This window comes from Melanostigma gelatinosum (genome assembly GCF_949748355.1).
Source record: "Melanostigma gelatinosum genome assembly, chromosome: 4".
NCBI classification, from domain to species: Eukaryota; Metazoa; Chordata; class Actinopteri; order Perciformes; family Zoarcidae; genus Melanostigma; species Melanostigma gelatinosum.
Genome location: NC_136637.1, coordinates 18372401 through 18391135, shown reverse-complemented (window position 1 = coordinate 18391135; position 18735 = coordinate 18372401). Strand labels below are relative to the sequence as shown.

At 44.7% G+C, this 18735-nt stretch overlaps 1 protein-coding gene across 1 annotated transcript; it reads right to left on the bottom strand.

Annotated features, from left to right (window-relative positions):
* Positions 1–2317: 2317 nt before the first annotated feature.
* Positions 2318–17133, bottom strand: LOC306776347 (regulator of G-protein signaling 5-like). The gene is made up of 5 exons (XM_079267007.1): positions 17026–17133; positions 15969–16082; positions 14567–14628; positions 5350–5516; positions 2318–4545 (listed from the first exon to the last, which is right to left on the bottom strand). The coding sequence occupies exons 1-5, from the start codon at positions 17067–17069 to the stop codon at positions 4381–4383; spliced, it is 552 nt and encodes a 183-aa protein (XP_079123133.1). The 5' UTR covers positions 17070–17133; the 3' UTR covers positions 2318–4380.
* Between the last annotated feature and the right edge of the window lie 1602 nt (positions 17134–18735).

The following is an 18735-nucleotide window of genomic DNA, read 5'->3' as shown; positions in this document are numbered from 1 at the left end:
ACGATTTGGGTGTGAGACCAGATTTTTCTTGGTCCTAAATATAATCTCTCTCACTTATTCAGCAAAATCATTTTTTCATTTTCACAAAGGGAAGTCTGTGTCCATTTTTTGTTGGCGGTCACTCGGCAACAGATTTCTCAAGCCCTGAAGCCATTCAAACTTTTTGCCTCAATGTTGTCAGCGTTGCTGTCGTTCAAGAGGAACTCAGTGAGCAATCAGCTTCCCATGTGTTTCCCATGTGTTTACCGATCCTGCTACACCCACGCATCTGCCTGTTAATGACGCCAGAGTAAACATAAACAGCGCAGTATAGTTTTATGGTTTATTAGTTTTATCTGTCAACAGATTATTTTAGACCCTGGGGACTACAAATTTGTTTTTCCCATGACCGAATGCCAATATGTGTGACTCAGTTTCTACGTAGGTCTCTCCAATAGGTTGACGCTGATTCCCAAAAAACAGATGACCATAGTAAACCCACATTCAGATATCAGGTGGTTTATCACAAGTCTGAATCTTGTTTTTGATACAGATTTAAATATGTCTGTTTGTGCTTCGAGGGCTATTGATTACTACAGGAAAAGCAGAAGAAATTATTTATTGTGTGGAAAACTTTATCAGGAAAACATTATTAGGCAATCCTGTCTGAGTGTAATTCTTCATCTCCTGGCACATTTGGAGGAAAATCAGATCATGTATCAGGGTGAAACTTAAGATTCTTTGGTTGTAATCAGAGTAATACAGTCTAAGCATTTGCTGTTAAGTGTTTATCTGCTTGAATCTGAATTAATTATATTCGTTCAGGTTTCAAGAACAGTAATAGATACAGTACAGAAAATGACTACCTTTTTTGGGAGAAATATTTACACCTTTTTGGCATGACAAAATTCCAGCTCTGTCTTGTAATGAGACCAGGCATTTAAAAGCAGAGTTCAACAAAACATGCGTCAAGAATTTCACTACCTCCTTTTCCATCTATTTCTCGGAAGTGTGGTAGTAACGGATGCTTCCATGCGAGCCTCTGACAGTGTTTGTGTTGGCAGAACAATTCCTCAGCCGCATCTGCTTCCGCTCTGATTTTTACTCGTCTCTGACGGTTTTCTTTTGTTGAGGCAAACACTACACATGCTGCTTTGATCTTTAAAACAATTACCTTACTCTTGGGAGGAATTAGAAAAACAGGGAAGAGGTTTTTAAAAATATCTAAGAGCTATTATCCTGAGAGTTTGAAGGATGTTTCCCGTCCTGTTTGTTTGATAGTTACAAAGATCATTCCAGAACGACTCAAGAGACTTCCTTGGAAGTTTGTAAAATGTAAGGCCTCGGCCCATCAAACGTTTTGCAAACAGATTACGCCAACTCCGTTTACAAATTCGATTACATTTTTACAAGATTTGACAGATATGGATGTACCTTCAAAATTGGTGAGCTCGTGTGGGGGTGATGTCACTCCACTCTATCAGCTCTGGGTGGGCTGCTGGTGGGATCCTTTGGGTGTATTGTGAAGCTTCCATGTGTTACAACCTCCTAGTGAAAAGGGGGCAGCTGGAGACGCCATGTGTCATGACGGTTGTATTGTGTTAGAGGTGTTAAAGATTGAGTGTTTAGGATTTAGTGGCATCTAACAGTGAGGTTGCAGATTGCAACCAACGGAATAACCCTCCGCTCTCCTCACCTTGTTCAACTGTTTCTGAAAATGACGGTAAAAAACACACTGAAAGTTTTACAGTCCCTCTCTGGAGCCAGTATTTGGTTGGTCCATTCTGGGCTACTGTAGAAACACGACTCTGGGAAGATGACCCGTTCCCTAGATATGCAGGGCTGATTCTAAGCAAACAAAAACACCATTCTCAGTTTTTGAGTTGATTTTACATCAATGAAAACATAGTTATGAATGTTTCTGTAGATCTCCCTAAATGTTTGTTAGAGCTCAATGCATTTTGTGAGTTACACTGAATGTACACCGAACAGAAAACTCCACATGGCACCACTTTTGATATTTTTCATTATTAAATTACTTGATTGTGGCATTTTTCTCCATTTTACTCCAAATGTTTTAGTTTTTCCATTGCAGTTTTAAAGACTCAATCATCATGTGCTTTCTATGTACACACATATTAGGAATAGGGATCTAATGAAGAAAAACAAAAGTCAGGTGTTTCCTCTTTTATGACAGTGAAACGAGTCTGGGAAAAGTCCTTGCCTGTTCTCCATTCATATAATCATGGGTTCCATTGCTGTATTTAAGAATAACTTAAGACACAATTGGTTGTAAATAGTTGATATTTACATGTAAAAATAAATACATCTTCAGGAATTGTATGCACATATATTTTTATATGATACTCCAGAAATGACATACAAGACTACATCAAATGACGCATACTCGGCACTGTTAAAGTCCTCATTGAGTTTTTCTGTGGGATGATTATTGACGTGTATGACACTTAGGGTTATGACATCAGAATGGCTAATCTGTGCCATAATGGACCCTTGCCAAATGCTGTTGAAAATTTAAATAAACTTCTCAGATATTCATTTGATGTTCCAATGGCCTTTTCTTCGTGTGGGATATTTGCATGATGGGGAACAATAAGGACTTATGAAATGCTGAATATCTAGATAGCAATATTATTACATTGGTTAATACATCTGCTTTTGTTAAATATAAAAAAGCATTAAAGAGTACATATAATCACACTTAACGATTGTTGCAGTCAACTGAAGTATACATTTAGGACCCTCAAACATTGCACACCAAATTCACCATCGCATCCACCTATGCCTCAGCTTGGTGTAAGTTATGTGTACCAATGTTCTTACAGCATGTAGTGAACAATAACTTGTGGTTGAAAGTGTTTACCCGAACAATAACAGAAAAGTGCATATAATGTCAGATTTATCAACTGACTATTTTGTATCTACTCATCTGATTGCAGTGCTATTTCCTTAAATTCCCTTCATGACTTCAAAATTAAATTTGAGGTTGCATGGTTTGTAACTCAAAATACCACCTTAAAAAGGATTCTCAATCACCAGCATTTGTATTGTTTAGTGCTGCAAACCTGCAAGATCTGTCCCTCATGTTTTACACTGGCGTATAAGATCTGGACCTTTTTTAGACTCTGAATGCTTATAAAACTTTGGTAACATCACATGGGAAAAATACCTTTTCTCTGTTAAAACCGCTGCTCTGTTCACTTCTTCACATTCCCTCCTACTTGATTTTCCCAACATGCAGTTTAGTGGTAGCCAAGGAGCTCGACCACTGAACTAGCCAGCACTATTCTCAAGGATGGCTCTCACAGATTCATCGATACCAAAAGGGGAGTTTGTTGAAAACCTGAAATTACTGACTGAGTGTTAGAGACACAAAGGACTTATGTGGTAACTATTACTCGTGCACTGATACTAGAAGAGAATCCACTTTGTTACCTTGAATGAAATAATTGATTAAAAACAGCCAACTGTGTAACTGCCAGTCTATTTAGAGTTCCCCAATAATTTTCTCTCAGACAGAAACTGGTATCGGTCATATCCTTTTCAGCCACTCCATATCTTTGAGGCTTCTTGGGAAAAACACAAAGTACTTAAAAGTCACTCTACGATGATATAAGATGTTTGTCTGCAGCGAAGGACTGGGTTATGTTTTAAAATGCCTGTATTTAAGGTTAATGTTTGCAACAGAATTATCAGAAACGGCCCTGCATTAGGGCTCTTTGTAAGAAAGTCATGTATGGAGTCTGCTACAGAATGCATAGCAGTCGATGAGGTCAAGCTTTACACAAAACTACGTGCCTGGCAAACCTGCAACAACACGTTGTGGAAGTCAGATCATGTTTTCAACAGGTAATTTCACAAGCGTGTTTTGAGTAAGATAAAGAGCTGACACAACTAAATATATTGAGTTGTATGTTTCGAAACACATTGTCTGTTTTGAAGTGGATCTTGACCCCGTGTGTAAATATGTTGCGTCTGTACTTCTTCTTTTGTGTGAGAACCAATCTGGTTTTTGGCACCATTCTGGGAGACCCTCACTTTCTTTAGGAGGAGAAGGAATAAATGTTGTCAGTGGAAGGTCCTCACTGGTATAGAACTTCAAGAACGTGTGTGTGTGTGTTGGTTGGGGAGGTAGGGCTATTTCGAAAGGCAGTCTTTCACTTAAAGTTACATTCAAACTGTAATTTGGAATTATAATTTTCTCGCCCTGTTTTGGATATTTTGTAAAATAAGTCTTTGCTTCTTGAGCTGTACTTACAAAAAAGGTAATTGATTACAAATACCTGATTAAAAAAAAAACGTGTCTTGTTATTTTCATATTAACTAACTGCTGTTTGAAACCTCCCCCCCCCCCCCCATCTCCTCAGACTCTGCTCTGGCTTAGTTGACCAGGAGCTCCTGGTACTGCACAGAGCGAAGGAAACGACCAAAGGAGTCTTTCTCCATCAGGGCGAAGATCCTCTTCTGGGCCAGGTCAAAGGTGGTAGGGGAGAGATCCACCAGGTTCCTCAGGGTCACATCCTTGGTGAAGTGATCAATGTTCACCTGTGGTGGAGGAGACAAACGCAAACTAAATCAAGTCCTGTTGCCCGGAAAATATTCTCTGGAGAAGATCTAGGAGAGACCGCATTGATGTTTAACACACCTGGTTTAAAATAGTCAGACTGATTGTAACTCTGCAATAATAGAAATAAATGTAGATCAGTACAAGAAACAACAGTTCCTTCTAACATGCAGTAAAGTAGAGGCCATGTCTCTGACCCAAAATGGAACCGCTTTAGAAAGTGTGTGTGTGTCTGTTCTCATCCTTGTGCTGTTCTCTGTTTCTGTCTGTAACCTCATCTGTTTACACTCAAGCGCGCCTGTATTTCTCCTCTACACAGCCGTTAATCTTCAAATGTATGCAAATTGTTATACAGGCAACTTTCTCTCCAACATTTCACTTTTCCTTTTATTTTGACTGCACTGTTGGCTTTTAAATAGCTCTGTCAGGAGTGAAATGTTGCCTAAATGAAGGCTATATTACTCATCTTAACCTGCTGACAAAATCCTCTTTGCCAACATAATGAGGGCACCAGTATCGGTACCAGTTTCAGTGACTCTCGTATTAAAGCGCTTTGAGTTGTCTGAAGAGTAGAAAAGCCATTCGTAGAGTACAGTCCATTTGACCATGGAGGAGAGGTTTTGGAGGGAGGCCTGAAGTGTTGCAGACTTGCTGACTTTCGCTAGATCTAGCAACTTTTGGAGCAAGTGCTGCTGGCTACTTTCATTGTAAAAAGAGTTGGCACTGGGCTAGGTTTTTCGGCTGAATATATATATATTTTGGGTGAAGTCTCAGGAGTCACTTACCTCTCTGGGTCCCTCAGACTGGATGAAGTCTTCGTAGATCTTCTTGGCCTTGGTGGCCATTTTCACAGGGTTCTTGGTCTTCTTGAAGTCCTCGCAGGTCATCCAGAACTCAATGTTCTCCTCACTGAACTCTGACTGCAGGAAGCTGCGGAAAGCGGCCAGACCATCTGATGGAGAAAGGAGAGGTTATAAGAGAGAGAACGGTATTATCAGGCAATATAATATAGAAGTGATATTGAAGGCCCTTTTCACAAACACATTTTAAAGTAAACATGCTGGCAATTGAATAAGCCTCTGAGATTGCACTGTTCCATGTTCCAAGGACAGTCTAAAACACTGTTTCTGTAGCAGTTTAAACATGTCTAACAAAATTGTGTTTTCATCCACGTTTCCCCCTTGTGGTGATAAACAACCACAGAATGCCAAAAAACATTCATCAAAGCTAGCTATTTAGTCAGCCTAATGCTTTTACATACAGCACGAGAGAAATTAAGTGTGAGTCACAAGCTGATGTTTCATCATTTTTAGCTTTGATTGGGCACTGTTAGGCTGTAAATATAAGCACCAGAATTATATATTCAAGTTATGAAATTGAGTGGACACTTCTGTTAATATATTGTCACTTATTAAGAGGAAGGACAAAATAAGATTTAAAACTACATCCGTGATGCATCTTTTTTAGTCACACCTGTTTTACAGCAGTGACATTGCTGCCTTTCGCAAATAATCAGATGACCGTTGTGTCTCTTTCCGTAATGAAGCGGTCACATTTGAAATATAATGGAACATTTACATAACAGACACTTGGGCCCAAAAAAAACATTATTTTAAGCGATAGATGAAGCCAGCTTTGTTCCAGATTCCATGTCTTAAAGCGATTACACGATTTGCAGAAGTGAAGTAATGGAAAATGAAAGGAAGGCACAATCAACATTATAAAGTGGTGGCATATACTACAGAGGTTTGGTATTTTTAGAGCGGAAAGTGTGACTTCCCATGTTATGGTATTAGTTTTCCCAAAACTCTCTGGAACTATCAGGAAAAAGACTGTTTTATGCGACACAAGGGAGGAGAACATCCCCTTTTTCCTGATATTGTTCCAGCCAGATAATCATAGAAATAAAAATGCATACTGTACTTCTATTTACAAAAACAGCCAACTACCTTTCAGAAATGTCATAAACAGTGTCTGAAATAGAAACAACTTTTATTTGGACAATTGTGAAAGCACAGTGGTTATTCTAAGACCAGATCCATAATAAGACTTGAAACAACCACTCATTTGAGCAAAGAACATTGTAGTTCAACATAATGCCTGCGAAGGTCCCATTGTCTGAAATGAACATGTGCGGCAGATGATAAGCCTTTTGCTGTGGCCTCAGGCTTTGATCTCCAATCTAAAAGAGTTTGGTTCAAAATAGCTCTGAGTCACAATCAAGCTCTGTTTTTTGGACAGACCTTCAGTTCAAGAACACATAAAAAGAGAAGCAGGCACTCACGCACAGGCACAAACGCCAATTTATGGCTGCTTGTGTATCAGAGCGGCAACAACCAGCAGAAATTGTAGCTTCAGTGTTTGTCACGTATTCATGGTTCTACAATATTCTGTTAAAATGTCCGTTAAATTAATTCCAGTATTAATTAACTTTACTGACCCCCATAGGTTGAACCAGTAGCGTGATCGGTGAAAATGAAGAAGTGATTAAAACAACTTGAAAATTAGATTCATTTCTCCACGAGTGCCATGTTCTTTATCAGAGAGGAGTCGTACATTATTCATTTCCTGTTTCATAATATGCATTGAGTTATGCAATTTATTTTGTTTACGGCAAAGGAGGGAGGGCAGTTCTACATTTGAGAGGAAATAACTCAGAGAGAATCCCATGGGAATTAACAAGAGAGATGCCATAAAGAATAATGTTAATGCAAAAGCTCAGATAAATGATCACAGCACAGCCGTTTGCAACACCCGTGCAATAAATCAACGCTGGCGGAATCGTTTACAGCTCTCCCTGGAGATTTTACCACAACACACGGACACATACATGGATGCATAATGCACACTCCCGCAGGCATGTAACCACAGGCCAAAACATACATCTCTTTGCCCTAGACTGTGCAGAAGGAGCAACAAAGGTCTTTTACCACCCATTGAGCTCTGCAGAGGAAACGCTGCTCCCATTACATACAATATCAGCTGCGCAGCAACATCTGTAGGTGGATCTGTTCAGATGTGCAGGGGCAACTTAAGTGACTTATTAGCAGGAGAGTTTGCGCGTACCGCGCATATATATATATATATATATATATATACACACATACACACAAAATGTGTGCAATTTAATAGACACCAATAAGCCGTTAGGGTGTCGGACATGCCGTGTCAAAGACATTGGTGTCAATGTACAGGCACGGAAGGCGCTCAAAAACGAGAGCCGCGCTGTCGTGGTAGGTTCGGGCGACGGCTGCGTCTAGAGCTAAACAATATGGACCACAGACAATATTTCAAAACATACTTGAAAAACAACGGCTGGAGAAGATCAGCTCGGAAATCGGGATTCCTGGTAAGTAGCATGACTGTATGGCCTCAATGATATGATTAGCTGGTTATGGTTGCGAAACAACGTCAGGCGCAACCTGCCTCTGCGCCCTCGAATATTGGCAGTATGCACCTAGGCCTAATAAGGCATAGAGATGTGTGTTTTAAATCTTCCATTGATAAAGAACGCCCATTAAAAAAATTAAGCTCTTTACATTTTATTCATTTGTATTTTCAAGATTTTGTTGCCAATGTTGAGGTTTGAAAACCTGATTATGCATCCGGCAACACTGAAAATCATTATCTTCATTCAATTAAACAAACAAATAGTCACATGGCTGTCTAACACACAATATAAATACATATAAATGTACAAATGATTAACAAGCACACAAGCAATTGTGACAGCCCCCGGGGTGGCAAGGGGGTTTCACGACAACACGGACCAATAAACACAACCAGTCGGTAGATAAATGGTGCAAGTGAGGTTTTTACTGAATATAGAGAGTGGATAGAGGTAGGATAGACACTCAACAATACACTGTCCGCTTTCCAGAGGGATGGTCGGTGTTCACTTCCACGGTTCGGTGCACAACGGGTATTCCTCATACGGTCCAGGGCGCGGGCAGGAGCAGGGTAGTCGTACAGGCAGGGGTCGGGAGCCGGGCGGGTAGTCAGACGTTCCAGGGTGATCAAGGGGTAAGGCAGTTGTCTCCAATGGGTTTGCTTTTTCTCCGTCTCCTTCCACTCCTACTCTCTCCTAGTTTCCTGTGTCCGGGGCCCTTTTATAGTCCCCTCCTCCTCCTCTGATAGGGTGTGGTCGCTCCCTCGTCTCTCCTCCTCAGGTGTTGCTTGTTGGGCTGATGGTGGTTTGGCGCTCTTTTCCACTCCCTGACATGGGGGCTCCGCCTCCATGTCAGGCAATATCGTCCCTCTACCACTTCTCCTCTGAGGTTGCCCCTCCGGCTGCCACATACCCCCCCCCTTAAATCCGACCTGGGGGGAGGACTGCTCCAGGAACCTAGGGCGTCCCGTCTTGACAGGGCGTCCGCGTTTCCATGAGCGGCCCCGGATCTGTGGACAACAGAGAAAGCATACGGTTGAAGGGATAAAAACCAGCGGGTGACCCGGGCGTTATTGTCTTTTGAACGGGACATCCATACCAGGGGGGCGTGGTCCGTGACCAGGGTAAAGTGTCGTCCCAGCAGATAATATCTCAACTCCCCCAGAGCCCATTTGATGGCCAAACATTCCTTCTCGACCGTGGCGTATCTCGTTTCTCTCGGTAATAATTTTCTGCTTACGTATGTGATCGGGTGCTCCTCTCCATCCCTCAGCTGGGACAGGACGGCACCCACCCCGGTCTCGGAGGCATCCGTCTGTACCACCAACGGTTGCGTAAAGTCCGGGGTCACCAGCACTGGTTCAGAACAGAGTACTTCCTTCAGCTTCTCGAAGGCGTCCTCGGTCTCTGCCGTCCATACGATCCGATCTGGCAGCCGGTTTTTTGTTAGGTCCGTCAGGGGTGCTGCAAGAGCAGAGAACTGGGGAACAAACCGTCGATAGTAGCTAGCTAGCCCAATGAATGCTCGTACCTGTTTCTTTGTGCGGGGGCGGGGCCATTCCCGGATCGCCTCGACTTTCCCTACCTGGGGCTTGACGCAGCCGCGGCCGATGGTGTACCCCAGGTAGTCAGCTTCCCGGAGGCCGAGGCGACATTTCTTGGGGTTGGCTGTCAGCCCCGCCCCTCGCAGAGCTTTCAGGACGGCTTCCAGTCTTTGGAGGTGAGCCCCCCATTCCTCCCCGTGCACGACGATGTCGTCCAGATAGGCTGCCGCGTATTCTCGATGGGGACGTAGTACCTGGTCCATCAGTCTCTGGTACGTGGGGGGGGCTCCGTGGAGCCCGAACGGCAGCCTCTTATAGTGGTACAGTCCCATGGGAGTAGTGAAGGCCGTTTTTTCCCTGTCTTCGGGGGCTACTGCCACTTGCCAGTAGCCTTTAGTCAAGTCGAGGGTGGTTATGTATCTGGCCCTCCCGATGCGCTCTATCATCTCGTCCACCCGGGGCATCGGGTAGGCATCGAATTTTGAGATGGCGTTGAGCTGCCTAAAGTCATTGCAGAACCTGACTGAGCCATCGGGTTTCGGAACCAACACTATAGGGCTGCACCACTCGCTCGTCGAGGGTTCGATGATGTCGGCCTCCAGCATACTCTGTACCTCCCTCTCTATCGCCCCCCGGCGGGCTTCGGGGATGCGGTACGGCCTTAGCTTCACCTTCTTCCCGGGCTCGGTGATTATCCGGTGTTGCACCAGTGTGGTGTATCCGGGGTCCGGGGAGAACACGTCCCGGAACCGATCCACCATTTCCCGGACGTCCTGCTTCTGCCGGGGGGTCAACTCTTCTCCCACGGGTACCTCGACTGGCTCCGTTTTTCCTGGGAGGGTAGAGAGAGAGAAACAGAGCATGGCATCCCTACGCACCCATTTCTTGAGCAGGTTCACATGATAAACCTTCGTCGGGTGCCTCCGACCTGGTTGCCGGACTCGGTAGTTTACCGGCCCCAATTTCTCCATCACTTCATACGGCCCCCTCCATCGGGCTAGAAACTTACATTCCGCCGTGGGTACCAGGACCAACACCCGATCCCCTGGGTTAAACACTCGGGGTTGGGTTCCCCGGTTGTACACGCGGGCTTGGGCCGCCTGTGCCTCGGCCATGTGTTCTCGGACGATGGGCCAGAGGGATGCCATCCTCACCCTCATCTCCTCGACGTGGTCCACCATGGTGCGGTAGGGGGAGGGTTGGTGTTCCCAGGCTTCTTTGGCCAGGTCGAGTAGCCCCCGGGGTCGTCGACCGTACAGGAGCTCGAAGGGCGAGAATCCGGTAGATGCCTGGGGCACCTCTCTGATGGAGAACATCAGGAAGGGTAGCAGTTGGTCCCAATTCTTCCCGTCCTGGTCCATGGTTTTTTTCAACATTTTTTTCAGTGTCTGGTTGAATCGTTCTACTAGTCCGTCCGTTTGGGGGTGATACACCGACGTCCTCAGTTGGGTCACCTTCAGCATGCCACACAGATCCTTCATGATCCTAGACATGAACGGGGTTCCTTGGTCGGTGAGAATCTCCTCCGGTATTCCGACCCTGGAAAACAACATCACCAGCTCCCTTGCAATGCCCTTGGTGGCCATAGAGCGTAGGGGAATGGCTTCGGGATACCGGGTGGCGTAATCCACTATCACCAGGATGTACCTGTGTCCCCTGTTGGTCTTGGGTAGTGGCCCCACTAGGTCCATCCCGATCCTGCTGAAGGGGACGGTGATGATCGGCAGGGGCACCAGCGGGTTTCTGTGATGGGGTTGTGGGGCCACTTGTTGACATTCGGGGCAGCTCCGGCAGTAATCCTCCACGGCCTTTTTTATTCCGGGCCAGTGGAACCTGGCCCTCACCCTTTCCAGGGTTTTCTCCACTCCTAGATGGGCACCTAGGATATGGGAGTGGGCTAACTGGAGGACAGAGGGTATGAAAGGACGGGGTACCAGTAACAACCTGAGGGGGGCCCCGTCCCTTATTACTACCTGGTAGAGGAGCCCGTTATAAATGGAGAAATGTGTGGGAGGGAGGTCTCTTACCCCGTCCAGTGGTCGTCCGTCTACGGCGGCCACCTGCCGAAGGGCGTGGGCTAGGTTGGGGTCCTCCAACTGGGCCGTCCCAAACCTCCCTGTGAGGGGCCCGGGTAAGATGGGCTCCTCCGGGTCCTGGGGAAACAGCCCGGCCAGCTCCTCTTCTTCGAGGGAGGGGGTATCTGCCTCCTCGGGGATGGGCGGCGCCTCTCCTTCGGGCTCACTGGGGCTGGAGGGTCCGTCGTTCTCGACGGCTGTGGCATATACGTCCTCGGGGTTGGGTTGGGTGGCCTCCACCAACGCCCGGGCCACGGCACTGGCGACTCCTTCCGATAGGGGATCGGTGGAGATCTCCTCCCCCAGCCCACAGATGGCTTTCTTCTTGTACTTTCGGTGAGGGGTCGTACCTGGTTTCACCACCAGGCTGCGCCACAGCTCCTGGAACACGGGCAGGTCTCGGCCGACCAGCACCTCTACGGGGAGTCCTTCCACTACTCCTGCAGTGCCGACGTATCTACCCCTCGTCGTGTATATCTCGAGGGCGGTGGTGGGGTATTCGCGGGTCTCCCCATGGATGCACGTGACCGCTCGGGTGCCGGTTAGGAGCGGGTACTGAGCAAACGTAGGTCTCACCAAGGTAATAGCGCTCCCGGAGTCCACCATCGCGGAGGCGTCGCGGCCGTTTACTTTGACCGGGGTGAGGGGCATGTGGTCCTCGTGAGTGGCCCAGCATCCGGTAATCAGTCCGCATGGGCGACTCCCCTCACTGGCCGTGGGCATGGGTGCGTCCTGGCGGTGAGGACATTCCCAGGCGATGTGCCCGATCTCGCCGCAGTGGTAGCACCTCCTCTCTTCCGGTCCAAACGCCGGCCGACGTCGGGGAAAGCCTGGGGGAAAGGAGGGAGACACATAGGTAGTTTCCTCCGTTCTCATCTTTTCTTTGCGGGTGGACCCCTCCACTTTCGGGTTTCTTCCCCCACGCACTAACGCTTGTGCTGCGTGGTAACCCTCCATGATCTCTACCAGTTCCTCGAGGTTGCGGGGGTTTCTCTGGCCGGCCAATTTTTTTGCCTCATACGGGAGGGATCTAAGGAATTTGTCCATGACGACACGATCGGTGGGCGACACCTCGGTGGGCTCTGCGTGCAGCCAGGCCGTCGTAATCCTCTTGATCTCATGCATCTGGGCTCGCGGAGAAAGGGAGGTGTCATATGTCCATTCATGAAATCGTTGTGCCTTTATTAACAGCGTGACCCCGCATCGCTGTAACGCTTCCGCTTTCAACACCCGGAAGTCAACTTTTCCAGCGCGCTCTAAGTCCTGATACGTTACTTGCGTTTCGTTGATCAAAAAGGGGGCTATCAACTCAGCCCAGTGCTCTTCTGGCCATTTTTCCCGGAGTGCCGTTGTCTGGAATATCTGAAAAAACACTTCAACATCGTCAGCTGCCGTCTGCTTGAGAAGGAAGCGCGCTGGGTTGGCTTTCTCCACGGTACGTTGCTCCTGTTGTGTCTGTAACATGCCCTTGATTTCGCTTTGCATCGCCTCCGCGCGTTCGGTTTGTACCTCCATATACTTCTCCATGTGTACTTGCTGTTGGTATTGTTGTTGCTGCTGTGCTTGGAGGATTTGCATTTGTACTTGCATGGCTTGTTCGTGGCGTTTTTGGGTTTCCTGGTTGCTAGCGATTAGCCCCGCTAGCAGCTCTTGAAATGGCACCGGGGTGGCCATGCTTACTGGGTCGGTCGGTCTATCGGTCAGTGTTGCCAGAACCGGACTGTGCCCACGTTCTCCACCAAATTGTGACAGCCCCCGGGGTGGCAAGGGGGTTTCACGACAACACGGACCAATAAACACAACCAGTCGGTAGATAAATGGTGCAAGTGAGGTTTTTACTGAATATAGAGAGTGGATAGAGGTAGGATAGACACTCAACAATACACTGTCCGCTTTCCAGAGGGATGGTCGGTGTTCACTTCCACGGTTCGGTGCACAACGGGTATTCCTCATACGGTCCAGGGCGCGGGCAGGAGCAGGGTAGTCGTACAGGCAGGGGTCGGGAGCCGGGCGGGTAGTCAGACGTTCCAGGGTGATCAAGGGGTAAGGCAGTTGTCTCCAATGGGTTTGCTTTTTCTCCGTCTCCTTCCACTCCTACTCTCTCCTAGTTTCCTGTGTCCGGGGCCCTTTTATAGTCCCCTCCTCCTCCTCTGATAGGGTGTGGTCGCTCCCTCGTCTCTCCTCCTCAGGTGTTGCTTGTTGGGCTGATGGTGGTTTGGCGCTCTTTTCCACTCCCTGACATGGGGGCTCCGCCTCCATGTCAGGCAATATCGTCCCTCTACCACTTCTCCTCTGAGGTTGCCCCTCCGGCTGCCACACTATATTGCTGTTATGGGAACCAAACCCTGCCGGGTACCTGTTTCAACAGTCTACTAGACAGAAACCAGACCTCGAAGGCATGTTTGCTCCTTTTGGAAAGGTTAGAGTTTCACCAAAGTTCAAGCTGTTGCATGAGGAAGACTGCAGCTTTGGCTGGTATGAAATCATGGTGTTCTCATTGTTTGGTTGGAAGGACATCAACAAAGCGAGGCTGCAGAGCAGCAAGTAAAAGGACAACCTTAACATGTCTATTTTGGGATTTAAACAAGGATTCTTTGTGTGGAAAAAGCTGGTTTGAATAAATGGCACCATTATGAGGAGAAGAAAGATATATCTGCAAGATACGTGCTACATGAGACATTACATGTGATATTTCTTCTTATTATTATTAAAATCACGGAGTCAGTTTAAGAAGGTTTTTAGAGTAATGTTACGTTTACTGAATAATATATACTACTTTAAAATGTTAAGTAAGTTCCTTGATGCTGTTATACAGAAACAAGGTGTTCAATTTATTATTGAAGCACCTTGATTCTAGTTTGTGATTCGTGAAATTGGGCTACGCAAATTTAATTTACCCTGTGCTCTCATTGATCATGTTGTTCGGACAAAAATCTGTTCATGCAGTCACATTATGGGGACGAAAGAGAGAGAGAGTAAATGAGGGCAAACTTACAGCTGTTGTTCAGGACTCGGTCCAGACATTCACGCCACTGAGCAGCCTCCTCAGGAGTCGGCCTGCACACAAAATACTTCAGTTCAGTCTGTGATCTTCAGAAAAACTTGTTCAAAGTATCCCAAAAGTAACGAACTAACCCTAACTCACCCCTCCAAAATATCCATTATGGGCAAGAAAGTAAAGAAGAAAACATCCAAGTACAAATGAGACATTCCATGAATTATCCTGTTCGTATGTTTATTTTCATTTGCATAATGTTGCAGTGCACTCAGCCTTTTTGTTGTTTACCCAGACTTACCGAGTAGTTTATAGATCCCTACAGAAGCCCTATAGGCACCCAGCAGGGCCAGCGACCACCCAAACTGAAAGAGGCAGGGAACGCGACCGCCCCCCAAAACCTAACCCCAGAGACATCCACAGGGATGCACCAAAGACCCCTTCAGAGCACTGCAGCGTCAAGTCTAACCATGGACATCAGCATTAAGAGACATCCTACTTTAAAAAATAAGTTTCAAAAAGTGATTTTTTTTTCTTAAATACAATCTTTTCTGAAGGAAAGTGTGAGAAAAGCTCTTTAAGCTACAAACATGCTTGAGGGGCTTCCTCTCTATAGGCCTATACACAACAATTTGTGAGCAAACATTATGTACTCGAAATAAAAACTCAACAGAGTGAAAACAACTAACGCTATGAATACAAATTTGACTTTTCCCAGTTTCCCAAAACCAGACTCTGCTTTTGATTTCTGCTGACAGATTCAAGTCTGGAAAACATCCACCAGGATTGTGTCTGCTGTATGAACCGGGCCAGACATGGGGAGCATTTAGACATTTCGGCTGCTTCCAAAGCAGCTGAGATGTTTCAGCTTAACCGTGTGAGGATGATAAAAGGCGGAACATATCCGCAGTAATCACACACTAAGTCAAAGCAAACAAAGATTTAAAACTCTGTACCTGGATGACAACGAATGCTTTTACAATATCATCTTTTGATGAGAAATGTAAGGGCTGTTGTTAATTATCAGCATGAGTTACAGTGACAGGAGCGCAATGAAGAGTTGTATGGTCTCCACCACAATGACTCTAAAGGGAACTGAAACAAAGCTTCACGACTTTTATGGGTTACTTTTAGATAAAGTGCTGCTTTTCTAAAAAATACCATAATATTTTAAGAGGAAAAAAATAACATTTTATACATCATATAAATGATCTGTAACCCAGTCTTTTCAAGGTGATGCCTGATAAAATGAGGCTTTGTAGCATCAAACGGTAACAGCTGAGCCCAGTCAGTGTCTGGAGAGGTTTAAGGTGCTCTGGGCTCTGCTCGGCCACTTTACCATCGATTATCTGGTTTACACTCCAGCAAACTTTGAGGCAGAGGCACAGAGAGAGAGACTCACTTCTGCTGCTTCTCCGGCTTCTTCTCAGTCTTCTCGGGGTAGGGGATGATGAGGTCGATGGCATTTTCTGGCTTCTGCAGTAAAATGCCCAATTTCGACTTGATCTCTTTCGCCCTGGATGACAGAAAGCAGACGACGTGTGTGTGACTTGTTTTAACTTCTTAGACATGGAAGTAATAATAATCTAGTCATGATGTTTACCTAAGCTTTCAAGATGAGAACTCTGATATATTGTATTTATACAAGACACTAAGATTACATTTATAAGTGTCAGTTGGCTGATTAATCAAATTCAGAACTTCATTTGCAACAAAAAGAGTTCTTCACAAAAAAGTTCTCATGTTTTTGAATGAGGCAGCAGAAGGGAAAAAGTAGCAGCTACAGTTTAAAAACAAATTAGATATTTTGTTATTTTTTACTTGCCCTTTTTTATTTGTTTTTTTTGGTGATTCCGTCCCATAAGTCTCATACTCAGTACAACAATGTATTAAGTTATAAAGTTACTCTGCACATTATCTATAATGTAAAAATGTTAAATTTACTGTAATGAACAAAACATGACCTGCACACATTTTAAAACCAATAATAACCAAATGGTGAAAATGTTATGTTATATTTTGACTCATGTAAACCCTTTAATAAAAGTTGTTCTGCAGGTTTAGAAACCTCTCCGACCTCCCTTCAGGTTTGAGAGTGCAAGCAACACAATACCTTTCTCTGACGCCCTTGACTAATCTGCAGAAGCTATTGCAAAATATTCTTAAAACACGTAAGCGAGCATAACAGTTCGGAAGCTTTCCTTCAGTTCAGAAAGTCTGCCGTTTTGTGAAAATCCATTTTTCAACAATTCATTTCAGAAAGTAAAAACTTCACAAAAATGAACTTAAAGCCTCTGAGTTCTTCCAGATGGAAAGTCTCGACCCGAGAATGACAGCATGCGTTTTAATTCATTAACGGGGTAAATCAGCCACTCTCAAATGGTTTGAAAAGTAGCCACACTGTATCAGATCCAACCACTTCTAAGACATGACAGGTAAAGTGATGATGCAGTTCTCACCTCACCAGGCAGGTTTGGGGTAACGCAGCTAATCCTTTACACATCTTCCCGTGCTTTCAGTTGCAGTAATTGAGTGTATTCAGTTGCCTGTGAGTCTCAGAGTCCTTTTTGCTTTCTGACTCTGTGTTTCAGCTGGTGGGGAGTTTTATAGGGACACCCTTTGGGCTTTGGACCAACAGCTAAGCCAATCGGACTGGAATGTGTAGACGGCCGAGGAGGGGCCTGTTTGCTTTCAGGATTCAATTAACCGACAGATCCAGAAACAGTGTGCAGTTGATATTGTGATCTAAAGCTATTTATGAAAGATTGTGAGGCTATCAATTACAATGAGTATCACATGCTGAGTTTTCATCTTAATGGATTTTGCATTTGCCAGTTGCCTGAGTTTATGCCTATTTGCTCGATTTCACTTCATCATCTTTTCATGTTTCACTGCGTTCTGCTAAAACAGCTTAATTTCGACAGAAATAAAATGAAGTTGCATCTGGTGTACAGTGTTGAAAATCAACATTGTAACTCGCATTTAGTTCTTATTTTAACTTCAGTTGGAGCAGTTTCCGTATTTTGAAGTTGGTCACACAGGTGGGAAACAAAGAAAGGCAGATGGGTAAAATAAGACAAGATGAGGACTTTCAAACTAAAACAAGAAACAAAGTATAACAAAACCCCGAGGACCATGACACCTTGAAACTAATTATATTAACAAACAAGCAAATAGACTAACAAAAAAGATTGAGTCTCATATTGACTATCAAAAAATACCCTGTGTGAGAGCTGATGTAGCACAAAGCACAACAACTTGTATCTTACAGATGATTTATCTTCAAATATATATGGTACAGGTATGGCAGCCCACTACATACACTTCCAAAAGTACACCAAAACAAATGGAAAGCATAGTGTTGATATATTTAAGCATATATTAGGATTTGTTCGTTGTGGATTGTAACACAACCAAGCCAACCCCAGATCCAATCTTGTTTTGAAACGAGCTTTGTCCCCTTACCATCCCACTGTAGCTGTGGTTTTTTTCGGTGTTGCATTGTGGGTCACAACTGATGATTGAGAGAGAGACATTTTTAGTCCATTGTTTCATTTTTAGGAAAATCCTTCAAATTCTGCCTTCAAGTAAAAAGAAAAAACAACTTTAGAGACTTCCATCTCACACAGTGTTGCACAATTTTTTTCACTTTGGTGACAGATTAATGTGCAAAATGAGTACAGAACATTGAAAGTAAACAATTCTCAAAATCTGCTCGTCAGGAGCCCCATGAGATTAATGTCCTGATACATAAACCAGAACAGGAAAATTCTAATTCCACACAGTTAAACTTTACTAACAAATAGATACACATGCCTTGTTCCAAAGAACATCCAGATGACTTAAAAAGGGAAACAAGGCAAACTTTGCGCCATGATTTGCACCAAGTAGCAATTAAAAGGGCTTTGTTTGTTGGTTTCTATTCAGAAACACCGGTTTTAGTACCATGTTATTAACGCCCTTGTTCCAGCCTCATAATAGAGGCCTGACAGTTACAGAAGTTCAGCACTTATCAAAATTGACCGAAACATCAGGCTGTCTTGTTATCAGTGTTTTTATTTTCGGAGTAAACACGAAAGTTAAAGCAGATTCTTGTAAACTTTGGTTGAGGTCGGCAATACATCTCTGACTCCATGAAAGGTGAGAAATAAACTACTGGACTAAAATAA

Coding starts and splice junctions, on each gene's coding strand:
- LOC306776347 (XM_079267007.1), bottom strand. CDS start 17,069: ATGTGTAAAGGATTAGCTGCGTTACCCCAAACCTGCCTGGTGAG. Junction 5,517..14,566: donor CCGAGTCCTGAACAACAGCT/GTAAGTTTGCCC, acceptor TTTCTCCATCAG/ATGGTCTGGCCGCTTTCCGC. Junction 4,546..5,349: donor AGTCTGAGGGACCCAGAGAG/GTAAGTGACTCC, acceptor CCTCCACCACAG/GTGAACATTGATCACTTCAC.